Source organism: Hevea brasiliensis, chromosome 9, assembly GCF_030052815.1.
Source record: "Hevea brasiliensis isolate MT/VB/25A 57/8 chromosome 9, ASM3005281v1, whole genome shotgun sequence".
NCBI classification, from domain to species: Eukaryota; Viridiplantae; Streptophyta; class Magnoliopsida; order Malpighiales; family Euphorbiaceae; genus Hevea; species Hevea brasiliensis.
Window position 1 is genome coordinate 16,867,920 of NC_079501.1, and position 24,402 is coordinate 16,892,321.

The 24,402-nt window shown below is 31.7% G+C and overlaps 2 protein-coding genes and 1 pseudogene across 3 annotated transcripts; all 3 read left to right on the forward strand.

Moving 5' to 3' along the window:
* The first annotated feature begins 3,054 nt into the window (after positions 1 to 3,054).
* LOC110663555 (salicylate carboxymethyltransferase-like) lies at positions 3,055 to 4,760 on the forward strand (annotated as a pseudogene).
* Positions 4,761 to 13,156: 8,396 nt separating this feature from the next.
* LOC110663556 (salicylate carboxymethyltransferase) lies at positions 13,157 to 15,767 on the forward strand. The gene is made up of 4 exons (XM_021822902.2): positions 13,157 to 13,314; positions 14,178 to 14,582; positions 14,700 to 14,954; positions 15,189 to 15,767. The coding sequence occupies exons 1-4, from the start codon at positions 13,240 to 13,242 to the stop codon at positions 15,552 to 15,554; spliced, it is 1,101 nt and encodes a 366-aa protein (XP_021678594.2). The 5' UTR covers positions 13,157 to 13,239; the 3' UTR covers positions 15,555 to 15,767.
* Positions 15,768 to 20,723: 4,956 nt separating this feature from the next.
* On the forward strand, positions 20,724 to 22,701 carry LOC110663557 (probable methyltransferase TCM_000336). Of its 2 annotated transcripts, none has more exons than XM_021822903.2 (4): positions 20,724 to 20,892; positions 20,991 to 21,395; positions 21,965 to 22,246; positions 22,342 to 22,701. In XM_021822903.2, the coding sequence occupies exons 1-4, from the start codon at positions 20,776 to 20,778 to the stop codon at positions 22,675 to 22,677; spliced, it is 1,140 nt and encodes a 379-aa protein (XP_021678595.2). In that variant the 5' UTR covers positions 20,724 to 20,775; the 3' UTR covers positions 22,678 to 22,701. The 2 variants fall into 2 exon arrangements, with proteins under 2 accessions (XP_021678595.2, XP_021678596.2); XM_021822904.2 differs by having other exon boundaries at positions 20,725 to 20,892; positions 21,974 to 22,246.
* The last annotated feature ends 1,701 nt before the right edge of the window (positions 22,702 to 24,402 follow it).

Genomic DNA, 24,402 nt, shown 5'->3' on the forward strand with positions numbered 1-24,402 from the left:
ATTAAAAAATATTTAAAATAAGTTAGAAATTACAAGTTAAATACTCTTTATTTATAATTTATTTAAAACTATATTTTGATTAAATAAAAGATGGTATTATCCTAATAATTTTTAAAAAAATTAATATTATCCTATTTTAATAATCATAACACTCATTAATATATATTTTTTTTACTCATTTTGATAAATTAAATTACTTTTAAACATCTTTTAACTAAATATTTAAATTATTTATGAGTTAATTCTAAATAATTTTATTAAGTAATTAATTACTTATTTTAAATTAATTTATAAGTTAAAAATATATTTTAAATCAAAAATTAAAATTAAATAGTTAAATGAAATACCCTCTTAGTATTAAATAAAGAGAGCAAATTACCCAAATTGGATGAGTTTGAATTTATTACTATTTTTAATTTTAGATCACATCGAATCTTGTTTTTTTAGATACATTTAAATTGAGTTATTTTGAATTGTAATTTAATTTAAAATACTCTTTAAATTAAATTATTATATATAAAAGAATTTCAAATTCAGATTAATTTAGAAAATTGCAAGTTGTTTTGAGTTAAAATGTAAAATTTTATAGAAAATAATTAGCTTTATTTAATTTTCTTTTTTAATTTTCATTTCTCGAATTAATTAGCTTCATATATGGTTACACAAATTATCAGACTGACTTTCAATTTTATTGGTTATTCAGTTTTTGCACAAATTAAAATTTAAATCAGACAAAAATTGATCCCTTCGATGCTCAGGTATTTGATCTAGTGCGATGCAGTAAAGTCAATAGTGGGAATTTGTTTATGATAAGTCGGCTTGCTTGCATTAATTTTCTAGATCTATCTTGCACGCAAATATTATTATTATTTTAAGGATAGTGATCTCATTAGCCCGACGGAAGCAAGACGTCGCTTCTTACGAAGTCAGGTACACAGGACAAATATATGTTAGGTTATATATGTAATGTAGGTGAGGTGTGATTGAGGTGCCGTGTAGGTATCACTTGGATTAATTAATTAATTAATTAATAATTACAATCACGTACTAATTAATTACATGGGGAAAACTTATTACTATAACTACTTAGATGATTGATTGATTTTTGGGTAGGTAATATCGTTAATTGTGGTCCTAATTCATAATTTATTTATAAAACCAATTTTCAATTTATGCAATTAATGTTCAATAGTTAAATGGAATTATATATGCATTAATGCATGTATAACGTGCAAATTGAATTTAATTTAATATAGTATCCAAGCACTATTTTTTAAAATTATGAGTTTAATAAAAAAAAAAGTGGTCCTTTTTTTGACATTGATAAGATTCAAATGCATGTGTTAATTCGAATCAATTAACATGAAAATGTAATTTCCTCAACGGAATTCTATTTGTGATGGCTGAGTTGTTAATTTATATGGGTCTCTGTGAGTCAAAGGTTTTTGATATTATTATTATTACTTATTAAAATATTTCTGTATTAGTATATGTTAAATTATTTTTAAAGTTTTTATTTAAAATTTTAAATTAAATAATTTTTTAATATTCCATGCAAAGCATAATCAATAGATTGATTCTGATAAGATACCCTGATATAAAAGAATCATTGATAGACAATAATTGACTAAAAAAATGTAAGCAAAAATGACATATAATGAAAAATTTTAAAAATTCAATTATTGGTGGACAATTAAGTATTTTTCTTATTGCGTTCGGAAGTTTAAAATTATTTTTTTAAATAAAAATATTATTTTAAATATTATTGAAAAATAATTTAAAAAAATTATTTTATTATTTTAATGTTTTTATAATTTAAATTTATTAAATTTAATTTTAAATTATTTTTTAATATTTTTAATTAATATATTTTAGAAATAATTTTTTTGATAACAATTTTAATAGCAGTGTGAAACAAACCTTAAAATTGAACAACCCATCCCATTGGCCCATTACTCTGTTAAAGCTGTCATCGCCAGTAGCCAGTTATCCACAACAGCAAACCCGGTTGTCATGCAATTCCTATCTCTTTTTTGAATAGCAAAATTCCAAACTTCAATAATTCTTTAAAAAAAACAAAAATCAATAATTGAAACCATTCCTTCTATTTTAGTTAATTACTGCTAATACCAACCATCCTCTCTTTTGAACGCCTATAAATAGAGGCAGATTCACCTCACTTCAAAGCACAAGCATACCCAAGAAAAAACCTTAAACAAGAGAGAGAGAGAGAGAGAGAGATGGAAGTAGTCCAAGTTCTTCGCATGAATGGAGGAATTGGAGAAACAAGTTATGCTCAAAATTCATTGGTTCAGGTATTACTTTCTGCTCATTTCATATAGAACCGTTTCCCAGCATGTATGCATATATGCTCATTTCCACTGCGGCCCTTACAGTAGCACTGCAGTTTCATATAATTAATATTAGGTTTTGCGAAAGCTATGCCGTGATTCCTTGTTATCAATTATGGATAAAATAGGTTAGGATTAATACATGACTGGCTTATACCCATTGGCTAAAATATAAATATATTGTATCTTTATATTTAATAGGTAATACTATCATATATTTATGTCTTCTTTTAAAATACATACAAATAATATTCTTTTATAAAAATATCTTTTTATAATATAAAAGGTAAGCCCCCATATAATAATGTGAGAAGGTGCTTATACCTAAAAAACATCTAATAATTTCTCATTTTTTATTCTCAAATGTTATGGATAAAAGTTTAAGATTAGTGAAACATGGCAATGGGAAAAAAAAACTTATTATGCAACAAATTACTTTCATTTCACACGGATATTTTTAGAGGAAAAAAATATTGATTATGCTACATACTTATATGTTAAGAGTGCGATTACACCCTAGATCCTGTTTCAACTACCAATATGCATGCAGATCGTTTTCAAATTTAACTCTGCTGTTAAATCGATAAAAATATATAGGGGTTAAAAATTTAAGATTTAATTGATATATTATTCAATAAAAATAAAATATATGTTTACATGATTAATATTTTTGATAAATTAAAAATTTTATATATTAAATTATACATATATAATATATGTTGATTCAGGCCTGAAAACCTTTGACTTGGCCCATTTTGAATTTGACACGCATTCCATTCTATTCAAGCCTGACCGTTTACTAAATTTTACCTTGAATATATATGCAGCAAAAGTGATATCGATGACGAGGCCTATCACAGAGGAAGCCATCACAGACCTCTACTGTGGCACCTTCCCAAAGACTCTAGTCATTGCAGACCTTGGATGTTCTTCAGGACCAAACACTCTATTTGCAGTGTCTGAAATCATCAAAGTGGTGGAAAAGCTTTGTGGAAAGCTGGGTCGTCAATCACCAGAATATCAGGTGTTCTTGAATGATCTACCAGGGAATGACTTCAACACCATTTTCAGATCCTTGCCAGGTTTCCAAGAAAGAATGAAAAAACAAGCTGAAGCTGTAACTGGGCCATGCTTTTTCAATGGAGTCCCTGGTTCTTTCCATGGCAGGCTTTTCCCTAGCAATAGCTTGCATTTTGTCCATTCGTCTTATAGTCTCCAATGGTTGTCTCAGGTGACCATTAAACTCTCTCTCCTTTTTTTTTTTTCTTTTCTTTACAATTAAATTTGAAGATGTCGATACCCGTGTGAAATTTCATGATGTATCGATACATCTTTGCTTTAGGTTCCTGAAGGCCTGGAGGATAACAAAGGGAACATTTATATGGCTAGCGGCAGTCCTCCAAGCGTTCTCAAGGCATATTATCTCCAATTTCAAAAGATTTTTCATTATTTTTGAATTGTCGCTTCAATGAGTTGGTGTTAGGAGGTCGTATGGTTTTGACATTTTTGGGTAGGAGAAGTCCAGATCCTTCTAGCAAAGAGTGCTGCTACATCTGGGAGCTTTTGGCTATGGTTCTTAACGAAATGGTCTTAGAGGTACATAAAATATTACATTCATGGAAAGTAGTTTCCATAAATTGAAGTTATATGATGAAAATACAATTAAGGGATAATTAACTTAATAATCATCAGTATAATTAACCCTCTGAATATCAATATTTCATAACACAAAATAATTTAATACTTGACTAATCTTGTGACCTTTCCGGTTTAAAAGAATATTTCAAATATATTTGTGGTGAAATGGAGTTATATATGTTAATGATGCAGGGAATCATAGAGGAAGAGAAATTTGATTCCTTCAACATTCCTCAGTATACACCATCCCCATTTGAAGTGCAATCCGAGATTGAAAAGGAAGGGTCATTTATAATTGATCGGTTGGAGGTTTCTGCAGTCAATTGGGATGCTTATCACAATGAATTTAACCTTGCTGATGCATTTAAAGATGGTGGATATAATGTTGCAAAGTGCATGAGAGCTGTGGCTGAGCCCTTGCTTGTTGGACACTTTGGCTTCAGCGACGCGATCATCGAAGATATTTTCCGCCAGTACAGGGTACTCGTGGCTGATCGCATGGCCAGAGAGAAGACTGAATTTGTCAATGTGATTGTGGCTATGACTAAGAAGGGATGATTACTGAATTAGCTTAGTCATATGCAATATCTTTAGCTAGTGTGTTTTCTTCATTTTACCTTTTTCTTTTTTTTTTTTGGGTGAATTTGTAAAAGCAAAATTCCAATTATGGGTTGCAAAAATAATTATTGAAGAATTTGGATGTAAAATTTCAGATATTTCTAGGAATTTGATATTAAATGATAATAACCATTCCTAAGGTGTTGTTTCTAATATGGATTTTTTTTTATATATATATTTTTATTAGTCTGAAAATTGAAATTAAAGACTATAATTTTTATTTGAACCATTAATTAGAAATCAATTTCAATTTATGTTAGCGTCGATCCAAAAATTTATATGACTTAACTAATTAATATGAAAAACTCAAAAAATAAATGAGATAGAAATTATTCTTTTAAATTAATTCCAACGATTGATAATATGTAAATTAATTTAAAATCATTTTTATATAGTAATTTGATGAATAATTTACAATTTAAATGACTCAATGTAATTAAATATTTAATAATTAATTATCAATAAAATTATTTTATTTGTAATAAAATTAATATTTATTAAAATTATTATTAAATTTATTCATTAATTTATATTTTTATTTATTAGTTTTATTATTAATTAAAATTTTATTATACTTAATAAATAATAATTTAAAAAAAATTATCTTGACAAATATCCACCATTAAATAAAATAATTATATATTGTTTTTTTTTTGGCAAAGCAATCAGCTACCAATTGCAAATAAATAAATAAAAAAAAAATGAGCTGTCAATTCCAAATTTGCTGGTCCCGGTACTAAGCATACGTGACTTGCTGCACTGCAAATTTTCTCCGCCAAATTTCTTGTAGTCTTGGACCAGATTTTCCACCGAATACTCCCATTGCTTTTTAAAATTCCCATTTATTTTTCGCACAAAAATCTTATTGGTAGGCTAAAAAATTATATAAAATTTTTACATTTAAAATTTTTATATTGAAAAACATGGGATGAGTAAAGTAGTGGCCAAGGTTTGGTTTTGGGTTATAATTTGGTGGAACTTCAATCAGATCGCTGGTTTTATTTAGTTGTAGATTCGATTTGATTTTAGATTGGTTAAAATTTATTTATTTTTTTAAATTAAGAAAAAAATAGTATACTTTTAATTATAATTTATTGTGAAAATTTAATAAAAAAGTAAAAAAAATAATTTTATTTCCAAATAAAAAATTGTAAGATATATATTTTTAACATGTAATCACTGTTTTCTGCCATCTTCTCTTACCTTGGTATATCGGCTGGAAACTAGTAACTGCTTGATTCCTTCCTAGAAGGTAGAGCGATCTCTAGCCACAACGCCACGTACCAAACATGGATTGTCAAACACCCAACCCTATTGCTGAAACTCATCTTCAGACCCCTTCTCCTTCTAAGATTGTTAATCTCACCTCTTCTCTTTCTTTCTCTTCACCACTTCGGAGAACACTATCCTCCAGAATTGATAATCTTGTAGAAATATCTACTCCACCTGAAGATGCTCAGGTTGGAGAGTCACTCTTACCTCTTCTCAGTCCTTATAATATCTACAGACGATCTGGATCTCTTACCAGATCTATCAGATCCTTGATTTCTTCCAGAAGATCTTTGTCAAAAGAATATGTTTAGGCCTCCATAATGGATCAATGCTCTCTCCAGAGTTCATCTGTTGAACAGTACGTGACTTTAGAAATCCCTCCTCAGCTCATTCCTAGATGGAGACAAGAAGGGTTTTCTCACCTCCACTTTGGAGCTGTCTGACTTATCCTCAGTCTACATGGACGACGAGGACTTCCAGTGACAGCAAGAGTATCACTCCTTGATACAAGGTTCTTACAGTATGAACATGCAGTGATAGGGACATGTCTTACCACTTTACATGCTGGAAGTGTGGTATTGACATTTTTTCCAAACTACAATCTCTCCCTTAGAGATCCACATCTCAGCACTGCTTTGAAAGTCCAAATCCAACTCACAGGTGCAGCTCAAGTCACATCCTCCATGATGGCTACGTTACACCACCAGATTATCTACAGGCTGCAAGATCATGCAGTAGACTTATCTCAGCCATTTGTATCAAATGACGCTTTACTTGTGCTAGCGGACACTGAGACCACCCCAACGATTGTTCAGATACCTAGGCAACTGCCTAGAAATGAGCTTGAACAGCTCATCCCAAAGGATTGGTTAACCAATTATGAAAGGCTCCATTCAACATCTCAATCAATCCAAATCACAGAATCATCTTTCAAAAGGAATCCTAACGGTACAGTACAAACTTCCTTTTAGCCACCACGGCATTCTACAGGATCCTTGCCTGTATTCCAGACCATGATGGTCCAGCCATTAGATAAGGAGCAAGAAGACTATCCCATTGGAGCAGTAACACCTGACAACCATTACATCTATCATCAGAAAATAGATGGTCACTGTCCCTGGGATCTCCCAGACTCTAGAGCATGCGATGAAGATTGTGATTGTTGTGATAACTACTGGGAAAATGAATATGACCATCCTCTGTCTGATAAAAATTGGAGGAAGCTCACCAAACAAACTAAGAAAGCCTCTTGCAAGCCTCTACAAGTTCTCAGAAGAGACTATCTAGATAATAGTCCATGGATTGGTATCCATGAAGAAACCAAGCAGAAGAAGCCTCTTCCCATCTATGAGCTTGCCCTTGAGATCATCAGAAAGGAAGGAAAGAAACTACCCCCTCTCAAGCCAGTTTCTTCCCCTCCTCCTGCACTTCCTCTGGTACAACCCTGCATGACGTTCTCACCTGCCTCTTATGAAGCAGACTTTCCTCCATTAGCACAACAGACAGACCAGCAGACCAAAATCTCCACCAGACCTTTCATTCACTCAACTAAAGTTGATAGTGAAGGTCAATAACCCCGATCACTCAAGCTGAAGAAGTTTTGAACTGGCAAACCAAGAATGCTGCTGTCCAGAATAAGGCGCTACAGCGTATTGATTCCAAGATTGATCAAGTCCTCACCAGGACTCAGCATGTTGATCAAAAGATTGACTCCTTCACTGCTTTTGCCCAAAACATGTATAAAGACTTACAAGGCAGAATTACCCAGCTTGATAGAGATCTGAAGGCTTTAATCCAACAACGGAGATTTGGTGTAGAATTTAACCAAAAGGAACAGGAAATAAGAAGGCTGAAAAAACAATTAGCCCAAGTTGAAGCAGACTTGCACAAACCCACAGAAGCTCCGGTCTCTTACAGCTCATTCAGCCTTTTCTCTGCTCAAACAACTCCTAACCCTTTTCTTCCTACTCCTGAACCTGCTTACTCTCCGTTTGGACCTTTTAACTATTCATATGAGCCATCTCCAACCCCGTATCACCCATCTCCTTTGTTCAGATCTACCCCAACTCCAACACCTACCAGATATGAGCCAAAGAGTCCATCTTCCTCGGAAGAATCCCATCCTCCGAAAAGGAAAATTGATAAAGGGAAGGATAAGATGTATCCTGATCCTCCTCCTCAGCATATGGTGTCTATACCCTCTGAACCAGAACCAGAAAGAGATTCTTCTGATGATTCGTCTAATGACAGCGAGGACGGACGAATGGATATCACAACACTGCTCATGGCTGATCCTCAGCCAGCAGCCTCTCAAACAGGTCCTTCTCCAACTGCAGACTCTACCAGTGGCACTACGGGCCCTACAGGGCCTCATCAAGCCCAAGATCCCCATGTTGAAATCCCTGATGATGAACCAATTCTAGATTTTAGACTACCTGGCGCTCCACAACAGGCCAGGCCCAGTTCAGGCCCATGGTTTACCTTAGATGATATTCCCCCATCAAGATGGAGAGATCGCCTTGCAGAATTTAAAGCTTGGCTTGATGTCCAAATGCTTCGGGAAGGTGCTGACTCCCACTCTATACTCAGAGAATTTATCTCTCGAACTGTTGGCACATTGCAAGACTAGTTTTCCTCCATTGGAGAATATTAGAAAGCTCAATTTTGCCACCTGACTCCCTTACAAGCTGTCAACGCTCTCTTTGCTGAATTCCTCAGAGATGCTTCCTTATACAACAAGCAGCTAAGGCAAGAGTTCTTTGATATACGCTGCTGTTCTTTGAAAAGATCAGACATTGAAAAAAACTACCAGCGCATGACTCAACGTTATTATCTGCTTAATGGTTATAATGATGTCAACCTCAGGCATACCTATATTGCCTCCCTACCAGAAGCATTACAACCAGAACTCCACAGAAGTATTGCTGCTACTAGAAGAGCAATGAATGCTATCACTATAGGAGAAATCCATCAAATGACTCTGGCCTGTCTGGACAAAATGTGTGAATAACAGAAGCTGTTCAAAGACATCATTGACAACAGCAAAGCTTTAAAGAATGTATGCCAGAAGTCTCACCTTGCCATTAAATGTAAGGAAAAGAACTGTGAATGCAAGCCAAAAAAGAAAACACATTACAAGAAGTATCCATCTGGGTTCAAACCCCCTTTCAAGCAAAAGAAGGGAAGAAGGACGGTCAGATACTTTCGGAAGAAAAAAACGGGTACAAAAAAGTCTTATAGGTGCTATATTTGTGGAAATTGAGGTCACTATGCCAAGAACTGCCCTAAGAACCCCAATAAGGCAGTTAAGCTATTACAACATATACAACAGGCTTCTCACATCTCCCTGGAGCATGATGATGTTGAATCCCTATTCTCTGAACAGGATGAACCCGATGAAGATACAGTCTTTGCCCTTGGAGTGGACACTGGATCAGAAGAATCCAGTTCAGATACTGAAGCCCATTACCCGTCTTAACTGGTCCAACATATCCAATCCTCTCAATCCACTTATGGCCCAGACACTATTCCAATTCCTTTAGTCCCGATTCATATCCTCCCCAGCAAGTATGAACGGCCCATTAGTGTCATTGGCTTCCTAGATACCGGGGCTCACAAAAGCATGATGAACCCAGCCATCTTACCCTCAGAGTACTGGATCCCTCATGAAGAATACTTTAAGGCAGCAGATGGGAATGTTTTCAAGACTAGCCTCATCACCAAGCATCCAATTGGAATTCAGTTCTTCCCCACTTGTATCCTCTGGACCAGGGTTATTGGGTCAGATCTTCCTGACAAGGATCTATTAATAGGCTTTGACTTGTATCAACAGGCGAAGCATTTGAAGATCCTCCCCACAGGATTGAAATATAAGAGAAATTTTTAGCCATTTTCTTCTGTCCCAAGATTATATTCTCTGGCTGATGCCTCAGCTAAGTTCCAAGAACACAAGGAGCTACTCTTAAGGTCCTGTGCTGATTCCCATGCACATTTTCGCCATCACCACCCCCATGGAAAAATCCGGAATTCTTTGTCAATCTTCCATTCAAACTAAATGAAGATATCAACCCAACAAAGGCATCACACCCAGGGATGAACCCTACAGACTTGGCTTTAGCCCAAGAAGAGTGCAAACAGCTTCTCCAACAAGGCCTCATAGAACCCACTTCCTCTCAATGGGCCTGCCAGGCCTTTTATGTTGAAAAAAGATCAGAACAATTAAGAGGAAAGAAAAGACTTGTCATTGATTACAAGCTCCTCAATCATTTCCTCTAAGATGACAAGTTCCCATTACCAAAGCCTGAAGCCTTGTTCACTCAACTACACGAAGCCCATATTTTCTCCAAGTTTGATCTCAAAGCTGGATTTTGGCAATTGGGTATTAACCCCTCTGATAGGCCCAAGACTGCTTTCTGCATCCCTACGGCCCAATACCAATGGACAGTCCTTCCATTCGGCCTTAAGACAGCCCCATCAGTTTTCCAAAAGGCCATGACAAGGATATTTGAGCCTATACTTCATAGTGCTCTTATTTATATAGACGATATCCTTCTCTTCTCCAAAGATGTTACGGCCCATAAGACACTCCTCTCTACATTTCAACAATTGGTGGATTCCTATGAAATTATGCTATCAGAAAAGAAGAGCTCATTGGCCCAAACAGATATCGACTTCCTTGGAATGAAATTCAAGGATGGAAAATACCAACCGGGACCTCACATTGCAGAAGAATTACTGAAGTTCCCTGATAAGGACTTAACAATAAAACAAATACAGCAGTTCCTTGGTATTATCAATTACATCAGGAAGTTTATCCCGCATGTGGCTGCCCACACTTGCCAGCTGTCAAAAATGCTTAAGAAGGATGCCCCACCATGGAAGCATGAACAGACATGTGCAGTTAAAGCATTAAAAGAAGTGGCTCTGAACCCGCCACCACTAAAGATTCCTAGCATTGGACACCGCATCCTTCAAACTGATGCCAGTGACACCCACTGGGGTGCAGTCCTCATTGAAGAAATACAAGGAGAAAAGCATATCTGCGGACATGCTAGTGGAGAATTCCCAGAGCCTCAGAAACATTATCATTCGGTCTATAAAGAGATATTAGCTGTCAAAAATGGAATAAAGAAATTTGAATTTTATTTGATTGGCCACCACTTCACTGTGGTCAGGAACAGCTCATCCTTCCCAAAGGTTCTCGACTTCAAAAATAAGTCTCTTCCTGAACCACAATTACTGAGGCTTAAAGACTAGTTCGCCAAGTATAAATTCACAGTCCAGCATATCAAAGGGAAGCATAATTTGGTTCCTGACCTCCTATCCAGGCCCAAAAACCTCCACCTGATCCAATCTTTCTCTACACTCCCTTTGATCCTTATGGCATCATCTTCATCCTCCCCACATACTCCTTCTCCAATGCACAATTTCCTAGTTCCTACTCCAGACAGTTTCCCTCCTGGATGCTCACCAAACCAGCCTATCACACAAATGGCTAAGTTCGCAAGGGATCATCTGTTTCACTACCTGAGTGCAAGAAACACCCAAAGAGGATTACTCCCATCCTCGTCTATCTTTATTCCTGACAACCCTTTCCTCACATGTTTCAGTATCCACCCTGATAGAGAACTCATCCTGGAAGAACTATGGCTCCTCTGGTACATGGTTACTCTCTATTCCACAGGAATAGAATTCCCACTCATGGCCCTGTACCAGTATGTTATGAACAACACCAACAAGACTCTCCTCTCCAGGTTTCTGGAATGGTTCAAGCCCATTTCAGCATGGCGCTACAATTTGAAGCGCATCATAGACACCCATGGAATAGAGGAAAGGCCCATCAGTACTCAGCCCAACATCAAAACCATGTTCATTTTTCACAGGCCTTTCTCTAGGAGGCCCGATGGACTTCTCTGGACCCAGAATACTGAATACGAGTGGAGGACTTACGTAGGATCAATTATTGACAAAGATGCCATGGGACCCTTGAGAAAACAACTAGTTGAATACCTCTGTGAAATCAACAGCTATTATTGCCTGGTGCCTCCCCATGTGAATTGTACATCACTTGGTCCCATCCGGTCTCTCACTGATGAGCCTATTGACTGGACCCATCCCATGTGGCAAGATTCCCAGGATCCAATGGATACAGAGTCACGGGATGCCATTCAAAGTGCTGACCCACCATCTCCTGTACACCGACAGTGGTCAAAGGACTTTTTTGGAATCGACTCTGATGACTCCGATTTTGACACCCTCAATCTGTCCACCACTCCATAATAAAAGTTAAAGTTTGTCGGTCAATAATATAATAATGTGTCCGTCTTTATTTTACTTTTCATTATCTACTTAAGAGTGTCGGTAGCCAGTTTCTAACCGGTTGCCTGTAATGCCAAGAGTCTCCAAGTCTATATAAGGAGTGCTCTCTTCAGTTGTAATTAGACCTATTTCCGCTTTCAATAATATTCTCTGAAGTTCTCTTCTATGGCTTTCTAAACTCTTCTCTTTCTCTCCAAAAACCTTTGAACATGTATCATACTCCTATAATCAGAGATACGTATGCTCTACACTTGCCTCTCTAAGAGGATCCTGTGTATCAGAAATATCTTTATTTTGACATTAAGGTGCAAATGAACAAAATGGCACAGCCAGAGAGTACCTATGAAGAGGAAAAGGCATAGCATGAGTTTATTATATGTGTGGTAAGGGATTGACCCTGTTCCTGATAAGATACCCTGATATAAAAGAATCATTGATAAACAATAATTGACTGAAAAAATGTAAGCGAATGTGACATATGATGAAAAATTTTAAAAATTCAATTGTTAGTGGACAAGTAAGTGTTTTTTTTTTTTATTGTGTTTGGAAGTTTAAAATTATTTTTTAAATAAAAATATTATTTTAAATATTATTAAAAAAATAATTAAAAAAATTATTTTATTATTTTAATATTTTTATAACTTAAATTTATTAAATTTAATATTAATATATTTTAAAAATAATTTTTTTGATAACAATTTTAATAGCAGTGTGAAACAAACCTTAAAATTGAACAACCCATCCCATTGGCCCATTACTCTGTTAAAGCTGTCATCGCCAGTAGCCAGTTATCCACAACAGCAAACCCGGTTGTCATGCAATTCCTATCTCTTTTTTGAATAGCAAAATTCCAAACTTCAATAATTCTTTAAAAAAAACAAAAATCAATAATTGAAACCATTCCTTCTATTTTAGTTAATTACTGCTAATACCAACCATCCTCTCTTTTGAACGCCTATAAATAGAGGCAGATTCACCTCACTTCAAAGCACAAGCATACCCAAGAAAAAACCTTAAACAAGAGAGAGAGAGAGAGAGAGAGATGGAAGTAGTCCAAGTTCTTCGCATGAATGGAGGAATTGGAGAAACAAGTTATGCTCAAAATTCATTGGTTCAGGTATTACTTTCTGCTCATTTCATATAGAACCGTTTCCCAGCATGTATGCATATATGCTCATTTCCACTGCGGCCCTTACAGTAGCACTGCAGTTTCATATAATTAATATTAGGTTTTGCGAAAGCTATGCCGTGATTCCTTGTTATCAATTATGGATAAAATAGGTTAGGATTAATACATGACTGGCTTATACCCATTGGCTAAAATATAAATATATTGTATCTTTATATTTAATAGGTAATACTATCATATATTTATGTCTTCTTTTAAAATACATACAAATAATATTCTTTTATAAAAATATCTTTTTATAATATAAAAGGTAAGCCCCCATATAATAATGTGAGAAGGTGCTTATACCTAAAAAACATCTAATAATTTCTCATTTTTTATTCTCAAATGTTATGGATAAAAGTTTAAGATTAGTGAAACATGGCAATGGGAAAAAAAAACTTATTATGCAACAAATTACTTTCATTTCACACGGATATTTTTAGAGGAAAAAAATATTGATTATGCTACATACTTATATGTTAAGAGTGCGATTACACCCTAGATCCTGTTTCAACTACCAATATGCATGCAGATCGTTTTCAAATTTAACTCTGCTGTTAAATCGATAAAAATATATAGGGGTTAAAAATTTAAGATTTAATTGATATATTATTCAATAAAAATAAAATATATGTTTACATGATTAATATTTTTGATAAATTAAAAATTTTATATATTAAATTATACATATATAATATATGTTGATTCAGGCCTGAAAACCTTTGACTTGGCCCATTTTGAATTTGACACGCATTCCATTCTATTCAAGCCTGACCGTTTACTAAATTTTACCTTGAATATATATGCAGCAAAAAGTGATATCGATGACGAGGCCTATCACAGAGGAAGCCATCACAGACCTCTACTGTGGCACCTTCCCAAAGACTCTAGTCATTGCAGACCTTGGATGTTCTTCAGGACCAAACACTCTATTTGCAGTGTCTGAAATCATCAAAGTGGTGGAAAAGCTTTGTGGAAAGCTGGGTCGTCAATCACCAGAATATCAGGTGTTCTTGAATGATCTACCAGGGAATGACTTCAACACCATTTTCAGATCCTTGCCAGGTTTCCAAGAAAGAATGAAAAAACAAGCTGAAGCTGTAACTGGGCCATGCTTTTTCAATGGAGTCCCTGGTTCTTTCCATGGCAGGCTTTTCCCTAGCAATAGCTTGCATTTTGTCCATTCGTCTTATAGTCTCCAATGGTTGTCTCAGGTGACCATTAAACTCTCTCTCTCCTTTTTTTTTTTTTTTTCTTTTCTTTACAATTAAATTTGAAGATGTCGATACCCGTGTGAAATTTCATGATGTATCGATACATCTTTGCTTTAGGTTCCTGAAGGCCTGGAGGATAACAAAGGGAACATTTATATGGCTAGCGGCAGTCCTCCAAGCGTTCTCAAGGCATATTATCTCCAATTTCAAAAAGATTTTTCATTATTTTTGAATTGTCGCTTCAATGAGTTGGTGTTAGGAGGTCGTATGGTTTTGACATTTTTGGGTAGGAGAAGTCCAGATCCTTCTAGCAAAGAGTGCTGCTACATCTGGGAGCTTTTGGCTATGGTTCTTAACGAAATGGTCTTAGAGGTACATAAAATATTACATTCATGGAAAGTAGTTTCCATAAATTGAAGTTATATGATGAAAATACAATTAAGGGATAATTAACTTAATAATCATCAGTATAATTAACCCTCTGAATATCAATATTTCATAACACAAAATAATTTAATACTTGACTAATCTTGTGACCTTTCCGGTTTAAAAGAATATTTCAAATATATTTGTGGTGAAATGGAGTTATATATGTTAATGATGCAGGGAATCATAGAGGAAGAGAAATTTGATTCCTTCAACATTCCTCAGTATACACCATCCCCATTTGAAGTGCAATCCGAGATTGAAAAGGAAGGGTCATTTATAATTGATCGGTTGGAGGTTTCTGCAGTCAATTGGGATGCTTATCACAATGAATTTAACCTTGCTGATGCATTTAAAGATGGTGGATATAATGTTGCAAAGTGCATGAGAGCTGTGGCTGAGCCCTTGCTTGTTGGACACTTTGGCTTCAGCGACGCGATCATCGAAGATATTTTCCGCCAGTACAGGGTACTCGTGGCTGATCGCATGGCCAGAGAGAAGACTGAATTTGTCAATGTGATTGTGGCTATGACTAAGAAGGGATGATTACTGAATTAGCTTAGTCATATGCAATATCTTTAGCTAGTGTGTTTTCTTCATTTTACCTTTTTCTTTTTTTTTTTTGGGTGAATTTGTAAAAGCAAAATTCCAATTATGGGTTGCAAAAATAATTATTGAAGAATTTGGATGTAAAATTTCAGATATTTCTAGGAATTTGATATTAAATGATAATAACCATTCCTAAGGTGTTGTTTCTAATATGGATTTTTTTTTATATATATATTTTTATTAGTCTGAAAATTGAAATTAAAGACTATAATTTTTATTTGAACCATTAATTAGAAATCAATTTCAATTTATGTTAGCGTCGATCCAAAAATTTATATGACTTAACTAATTAATATGAAAAACTCAAAAAATAAATGAGATAGAAATTATTCTTTTAAATTAATTCCAACGATTGATAATATGTAAATTAATTTAAAATTATTTTTATATAATAATTTGATGAATAATTTACAATTTAAATGACTCGATGTAATTAAATATTTAATAATTAATTATCAATAAAATTATTTTATTTGTAATAAAATTAATATTTATTAAAATTATTATTAAATTTATTCATTAATTTATATTTTTATTTATTAGTTTTATTATTAATTAAAATTTTATTATACTTAATAAATAATAATTTAAAAAAAATTATCTTGACAAATATCCACCATTAAATAAAATAATTATATATTGTTTTTTTTTTGGCAAAGCAATCAGCAACCAATTGCAAATAAATAAATAAGAAAAAATGAGCTGTCAATTCCAAATTTGCTGGTCCCGGTACTAAGCATACGTGACTAGCTGCACTGCAAATTTTCTCCGCCAAATTTCTTGTAGTCTTGGACCAGATTTTCCACCGAATACTCCCATTGCTTTTTAAAATTCCCATTTATTTTTCGCACAAAAATCTTATTGGTAGGCTAAAAAATTATATAAAATTTTTACATTTAAAATTTTTATATTGAAAAACATGGGATGAGTAAAGTAGTGGCCAAGGTTTGGTTTTGGGTTATAATTTTGTGGAACTTCAATCGGATCGCTGGTTTTGTTTAGTTGTAGATTTGATTTGATTTTAGATCGGTTAAAATTTATTTATTTTTTTAAATTAAGAAAAATAATAGTATACTTTTAATTATAATTTATTGTGAAAATTTAATAAAAAAAAGTAAAAAGAAAATATAATTTTATTTTCAAATAAAAAATTGTAAGATATATAATTTTAACATGTAATCTCTCAATCTCTTTATTATATATATATATATATATATATATATATATATATATATATCGACATTGAAGTTTGTAGTTTGTATAACCATTGAATTGGACTTGCCACTTTTTGAACCAAGTTTTGAGAAGCATTATTGTGGGCTTGCTATGCGTAGAGCAAAGTCCATAGAACAGTTGTTATGTCCATACTAACAAGTGACGTTAAAGCATTGCCGAAGCCCAAACCATTGCCAAATATTTATGTGTGAAATTCCCCGAAGAGGTTGAGATGGCACTACGATTGTTAAAAGAACTGGTCAGTGAAACGAATAATTGCAGACGCATGATGGAGAAGCCAAAAGCTAGGGTAAAGCAAAGCAGTAAAGAGCTAAAGATGATGGAACTTCAACAACTTCCATTTCTGCACTCTTTTTTCTTTTGCACTCCTCTATGGGCGGTGTGTGTGCCCGTTCTGGTTCTAATGGACAATGACAACCTCAACATAGGAACTACTGCTGGAATGTGGACAATCCTACGTCCGCCACGAATAAAGAAAAATGAAGGGTGTATAAAGTCTCCAGCCATTCAATCAAATATGTATTACGCTATTTTAATGGAGCTGTGCTCAATTTATCAAGTGGTGTGTAGTGTTTTCATAATTAAATATTTTCTCTCTTATTTGCGCTGTTTGATGGTTCAAATATTTATACTAGTTTTAAAAAGTGAATTATGATTTTTTTTTTACGAAAGATTTCTACTTTAAATTACTATATAAATAATTAATCATTAATAATTAATTAATAAAATAACTTATAACAATTAATAATTACTGGAATAGCTAGTATTGTCAAACAAACCCTTAACCTTTAATTTCTAAGCCCGCAAACTTTAATATAACATCAACGTCAACTTCAACTTCAACGACTATAAATTAGAGGACGCGAAAGTAAAATGGACAAAACATAGATAAACTAGACTCATTAATTGATAATTAATTAAATAAATTATCTCTTAAGAAAATAAGTTAAATTTAACTCACTTCAAAAATTAATTCAAGAAGAAAAAGTGTTTAAAACCTTATAAGGACACAATATCCCATCTTAAATCTTAAATTAGTGTGGGATATTAACATTATCCTGTATAATGCAAAGTGATGTAGCTCAGTTACACTTAAAAAAAAAATTGTTGAAATGTGGATAATTCCATTTTGGCCAAAAAGAGCAAAATGAACGGTACATAGATTGTAGAGCCATCAATTTAAACCACAATGGTTTATGCCACTTTAGTGGTGTTGTGCTAAATTCAACCCTATTTTTCTATCAAGTCATGCGTATAGAAACATAGTGGAAATTAATGCATTTGAACACAATGTTAAACATAATTAAAAATTATTTGATTCCACCATTATATATATTTTGACCACCAATTTATATATATAGTAGATCCCATTATGAGGAATAATTGAAGTGTAAATGTTTGTTATAACTATATATAAAAATGTCTTATTAATTAAAACAAATTTAGAATAATGAACGGTCCAAAATTACTCAAAAGAAAATTTCCAATTTCCAAATTCCAAACATGGGGAAGAAGTAATCAAATTAACTTGAGAATTTGAAAGAAATTATATATATATATGTACAAGGATGATATACATGGTAGCATGAACTAGAACCAGAAATAGGCACAGTAATTAATTTGGGTAGCTATCAGTAGTGTTGTAAGAAGTTCCCAGCAAAATAAAGCATATGGATCCCTCAGTTGACAAATGGCTATGCAGCTGCACGCATGAAATGGGGGAAATGATGGAAAAAAAGAATTGTATTCTCAAGTTCCAATTTTAACCAAGTTGAATTGTGATTTGATAGACTTAAAGATGGTTCATACAAGTGGAAAAGTTGTTTGAGATCTCCAATCCAAGAAAAGCACTTGCAGCTGAAGATAGGCATGGTTGTGAGACCCCAAACATGACGCATTATCCATTATTCTTTTTTTTTTATTCGAATGCCCAAGTGGTCCATCACTTGCGGAACTCATTATGTCATCTCATCCAACCGGCTTCCAAGCAGCTCATATCAAAGCCAACCCTCTTTGCTTTAATATTTATAAATTATTTATCAAAATATTTTTAATTAATTTATATGCTATAAAATTAATTTCTTTTAATATTTAATATATATTACACACTTAAAAAAAAAAGCAAATAATCACCATAATAATATTTACATAATTTATCATCTTAATATATGTTATATTTATGAGCATACTTTTCTTTCACTATCAATAAAATGATCAATAATTATATGTTCAAAACTATACTATTTATCAATTCAATTATAATTAACAAAACCTAACAAAAAAAATAATACATTAGGCAGTGTCTCTCACCCTTCTCTAAATCTAACCCAATATATTACTTTAACTATCTTATATATTTACTACTTTAACTACATCTTTAACTATGATATACAATAATTTCTTCTTCTGAGAGCTATATTTTTCATATCAAACCTCTCTTAACGGGCAAGAATCTCATCCTGCAGTAAATAAAAGCAAAATAAATCTTTTATATTAATTCTCAATCTTAATTTAATTATGAATCCAATTCAATTTAGAAATTATACTATAATATGAGTTCTATCTTGAATAAAAAATAATCCTCCATCTTATTAATTATTCTCTTCAGAGACGTATCTAATATAGTAAAAAGAGGTCAATCGATGCATTTTTTTTTTAATTAGTCATATATATTTATATATTTATTTAATTCACCTCACCTTTTTAATGAAAAATATATTTTAACTAATAAGAAATCAGGTAACTCCTATATATTTAATAAATTATTATGTGTTTGTGGTATATATCATATGTACACTTTTACTCACAAAGATATGAATTCTGTTTTCTTAAATTTAAAAATTAACTATTTATATATAAATATTCAATGTACTATTTTTTATGCATTGAATATATTATACAATTTATCTATATATTAACCCTAAAAATTCTTTTTTCTAAATTCGCCACTAATTCTCTCACTAAGAAAAAAAAATCACTTTTTAAGTTACAAATCTAACAAAACAAGTTCTCACCTCAACCACAAAGTATGTATTTAGTCACCACTGTTTTTTTTTATAGATTATATAAAATATATTTTATAATTAATAATTAACTATTAATAAATATAAATTATTAGATAAAATTTTTTATTACTATTTCTGTTAACATGTCAATTGTAATTTAGTTCAAAATATATTTTAATAATTAAAAAGAAAATTATAAGTAATTAAATATTTGCAATAAATAAATATTATTTACTTATAAATTAAATAAAAATATTACATTTACCAATATACAATATATCTATTATATTGTAGCAGATTAGACACGTAAATCCAACTGATTTTGATAGAAATAATATACTTTTAATTTATCATAACAGCCATGCAGCTGTTTGAAAGATAAAATGATGATCATATGATTATTATATTTATTATTATTACGTATATTATTAGCTTTTTTTCTGTATTATAAATAGTGATAAATTCAATTCGATATTATTAACTTTTTTAAATTGATTCGACTTCAATAATAGTGATTGTTTGAAAATTTTATTAAGTTTAGATATAAATTAATATATAAATTTTCTCATTTATATTTATAATAAATTAAATTTAAACATAAATTTTTTTAATAATGTTATATAAAAATTTAATTGATTTTTTTAGTCAAAATAATTAAACTATTTTATACTACATGCAAATAATAACGAACAAACTTCATTTCTGCCGGGTTTTACAGATCTATATCGGCTTGGCTTGCATTGGCAGGAGGACAGCGAAATCATGATCATGTCACATTGGCACTTGACGACTTTAAATGTATCTTGAGTCTTGAACCACCACCATCATCACTATAAATGTATATAAAAATAACTCCAAGGACAGAAACGAAAAGTAAAGAAGTACATTATTGAAATTTGCCTTTAAGTAAAGATAAAATGCACCAGAACCCTCCAATGCTTAGAACATCACCCATCAATATGGATGTTGAGAAGCTCTTTCACATGACAGGAGGCATTGGAGAGCATAGCTATGCTAAAAACTCCTCATTACAGGTTTGTGATCAATTCCTCTCCTCTTTCTTTCTTCCAATATTCTGCAGATATTTGTATCACTCTCTTTCTGCTTATTTTCTTTGTTTCATTTTCAACAGAAGAAGGCATCTCATATGGTCAAGCACATAACTATAGAAGCATTACAAGAAGTTTATCTTGCACTAGCACCAAAGAGCTTTGGCATAGCTGATTTAGGTTGCTCTTCTGGACCCAACACATTATCGATCATCAAAGATATTCTGGAAGCTGTTGAAGCAGTAAGTTGTAAGATCATGAGCCCAGCACCAGAATTCAGAGTTTACCTTAATGATCTTCCAACAAATGATTTCAATTCAGTGTTTAAGTCCCTGCCAGATTTCTATAAAGAACTTAAGAAAGAAAGAAGTGGTGGGTCTCCTTCCCTTTTCATTGCAGGCTATCCTGGTTCCTTTTATGGACGAATTTTCCCCAACAATTGCTTGCACTTTGTTTACTCATCTTTCAGTTTACACTGGCTTTCTCAGGTCAGATTTTTTTCTTTCCTTTTTTTTTTTTTTTTGATGTCTTTTTTTGATGGTTTCTTAATTGTGTCCTAGTGTTCCATATGAAAGAAGTCTGTACTTAGACAAATTACTTTACAAGAATCAATTCTTCTATTATCAAAAGTTTATAGATGATTCAATTGTGATTTAAGATTAAATTAATGTCTCATGCATACATAATTTCTGATGAATTGAACACTAAATTGTGAAACTATGTCTGCACTCTTTTTATTTATTTTGTCAACCCTTTAGTTAAGGATAATGTTTTCCTTCAATGGGGATGTAATTGTGGGGTTTTTTTATAGTGTATTTGTGGCTATTATTAAATAAATTGGGCTTAATTCCAAACCCTTCCTCCAAATAGCAAATTCAGAAAAAGAATAAAGGAAGTAAATGTAATATAATAGGTCCTAGATTTTTTTTTCTTTTTTTAATACAATTACAAAAGCTGTCCCAGCAAAACTTGCAGCAAGAAAGACAAAATATTTTGTTCTAAAAGTTAAATTAAAAGAGTTAATAAGCATAGTGAAGCATGTGAATCACCGTGTCAGTATATGCAGATTCCACCAGGTCTTTATGATGAGCAAGGAAGGTCAATAAATAAAGGCAACATTTACATTTCTGAATCCAGTCCTCCGCTAGTGTCCCAAGCATATTTTAAGCAATTCCAAGATGACTTCTCCTTGTTCCTTCGATCAAGGTCCCAAGAAGTAACTACTGGAGGGTGTATGGTCTTGATTTTGCTGGGAAGAATAGGCCCAGATCATGTTGATAGAGGGAATTCATTCTTCTGGGAACTTCTTTCAAGATCGCTTGCCATTTTGGTTTCCCAGGTTCCTATTTTCCAATTTTTCTTTTTATTTTCTTTTTATTTTCTGTTCTTTTTCTTTTTTGATAGTGACAAGTGTTGTCATTATATTTCTTGCAGGGACAAATAGAGAAGGAAAAGCTTGATTCTTATGAAGTGAATTTCTATACAGCATCCAAAGATGAAATAGAAGCTGAGATAAGGAGAGAAGGCTCTTTTGAATTGGTTCGAATGGAGATGTTTGAGACTGAGAGCCAACTTGAAAAGGTTAGCAGAAACTATGGAGCAGAAGTTGCAATGACAGTTAGGGCTATCCAAGAATCAATGATTTCCCACCACTTTGGAGATCAGATTTTAGACTCTTTATTTGAGATCTATGCAAGTATGGTGAATGAGGAGATTGTTAAAGAAGATATTAACCCCATTCAATTTGCCTTGGTTCTTAAGAAATTATAATTAATTAATACTGTGACACTAAAATTTCTGATTTTTTTTTTTGTGTATAATATTGCTATTTATATGTTTCATCATCATCTATTTTAAATTATCTCAACATTATCATTCAATTAATTTAATTATAATTAGAAATTTACCCAATATTGTAGGAGGCCTGTTGTTTGCAGTTTAATTATAACTGAAAAACTAACTCATCAGAAGGGAGGGAAATAATTAATAATAAATTCTAAAAATATGAAAGTTAATTCATTCTTCCATATTCTTTGTTTTTAATGCTTACAAATCTAAACTTTTAGGTCGACCATTATTTCATGATATCAGATTTTTTTCACTAAAATTAAATTCCAATTAAAATTTACAAATTTAATGAAATTATTCATAAAAATGTGTTATAAATATTATAAAAAAAGAGATTTTATAATAATGCATTTTAATTCAAATACATTTTATCAATTAGACCTATAAGATAAAAATCCATCAACTTTAAATATTATATTTTCGGTGTATATTACAAAATTAAAAAAATTTATTTTCTATATATTTTTATTTGATAATAAATTGTTAATAAATTCATGATATTTTTATGTTTATTGTATTTAAAAAAAGTATAATTACTTTGTTTGACCAAAGCTTACGCTTCACAAAATTTAAGTATTTTTTCCATAAGTTTTATTAAAATGAAATATTTTTTATAAAGTAATTATTTTATAAAAATTGACTAATTTAATATAAGTATATAGTATTTTTTTAAAAATAATGTAATAAAATATCATTTTAAATTAATAATAATCATATTTTATTTTTCATTATTAAAGTATATTATTAATTTATTATCATTAATTTAATATATAAATTTTTATTAAAATTTTAAAGTACATATCATCATTTTTTTGTTGATGTAATATTTTTTTTATTGTTTTATAAAAATTATATGTTATTTTCTATAAAATTTATGAAATAAAATGTGAAAAATTTTATAAATTTAATTTTTAAAATAAAATATTTTATTTAATATAAAATAATTATAAAAAGCTGCTAAAATGTGTATAGTGATTAAAAACCTAACAAATGAGTTAGCTTATATCTTAACAGCTCAAACGAGTTTTGTTTTATTTAAAAGTTTTGTTAAAACCGCGGTTGGCAATATATTTTCTTAGATATATTAATTAAAAGTATTAAATTTAATTTACAATATTTTAATTATAAAATATTAAAATTATAAAATAATTTTTTAAATAATATTTTTTTGAAAAATTAATCCTGAAATTCAATATTAACTGGGCCCTCATACTTGGGCTGTGGCAAAATCAAGTGCTCCATTAAATGCATAAACCTATGACCCATAACACTTTAGGCCCATATGGAAATGTTGCAGCTTTCAAACTGAAAGTGAAAATGAATTTATATTTCAATAATTCAGTTTTTATATTTTATAAAATTACCATATTAACCATTACCTTGAATTAGATATATTAAAAAGAAGGAAGTTGACTGACAAATATTTACACACACACTTTTAACATTATGAGGAAAAAAAAAGAAGTAAACAAGGATATTAATATAGTCATCATTCTTTAAATTAAATGGATCATAGTCTTGTGGTTTGAATAATGACAAATCATCTAAATATTATTAATTTCAAGCAAATAGTTGATGTGAACATAATACAAATAGACATTTAATTTGTCCATCTTCATATCTATTGATTTGATTTGACCTACTACT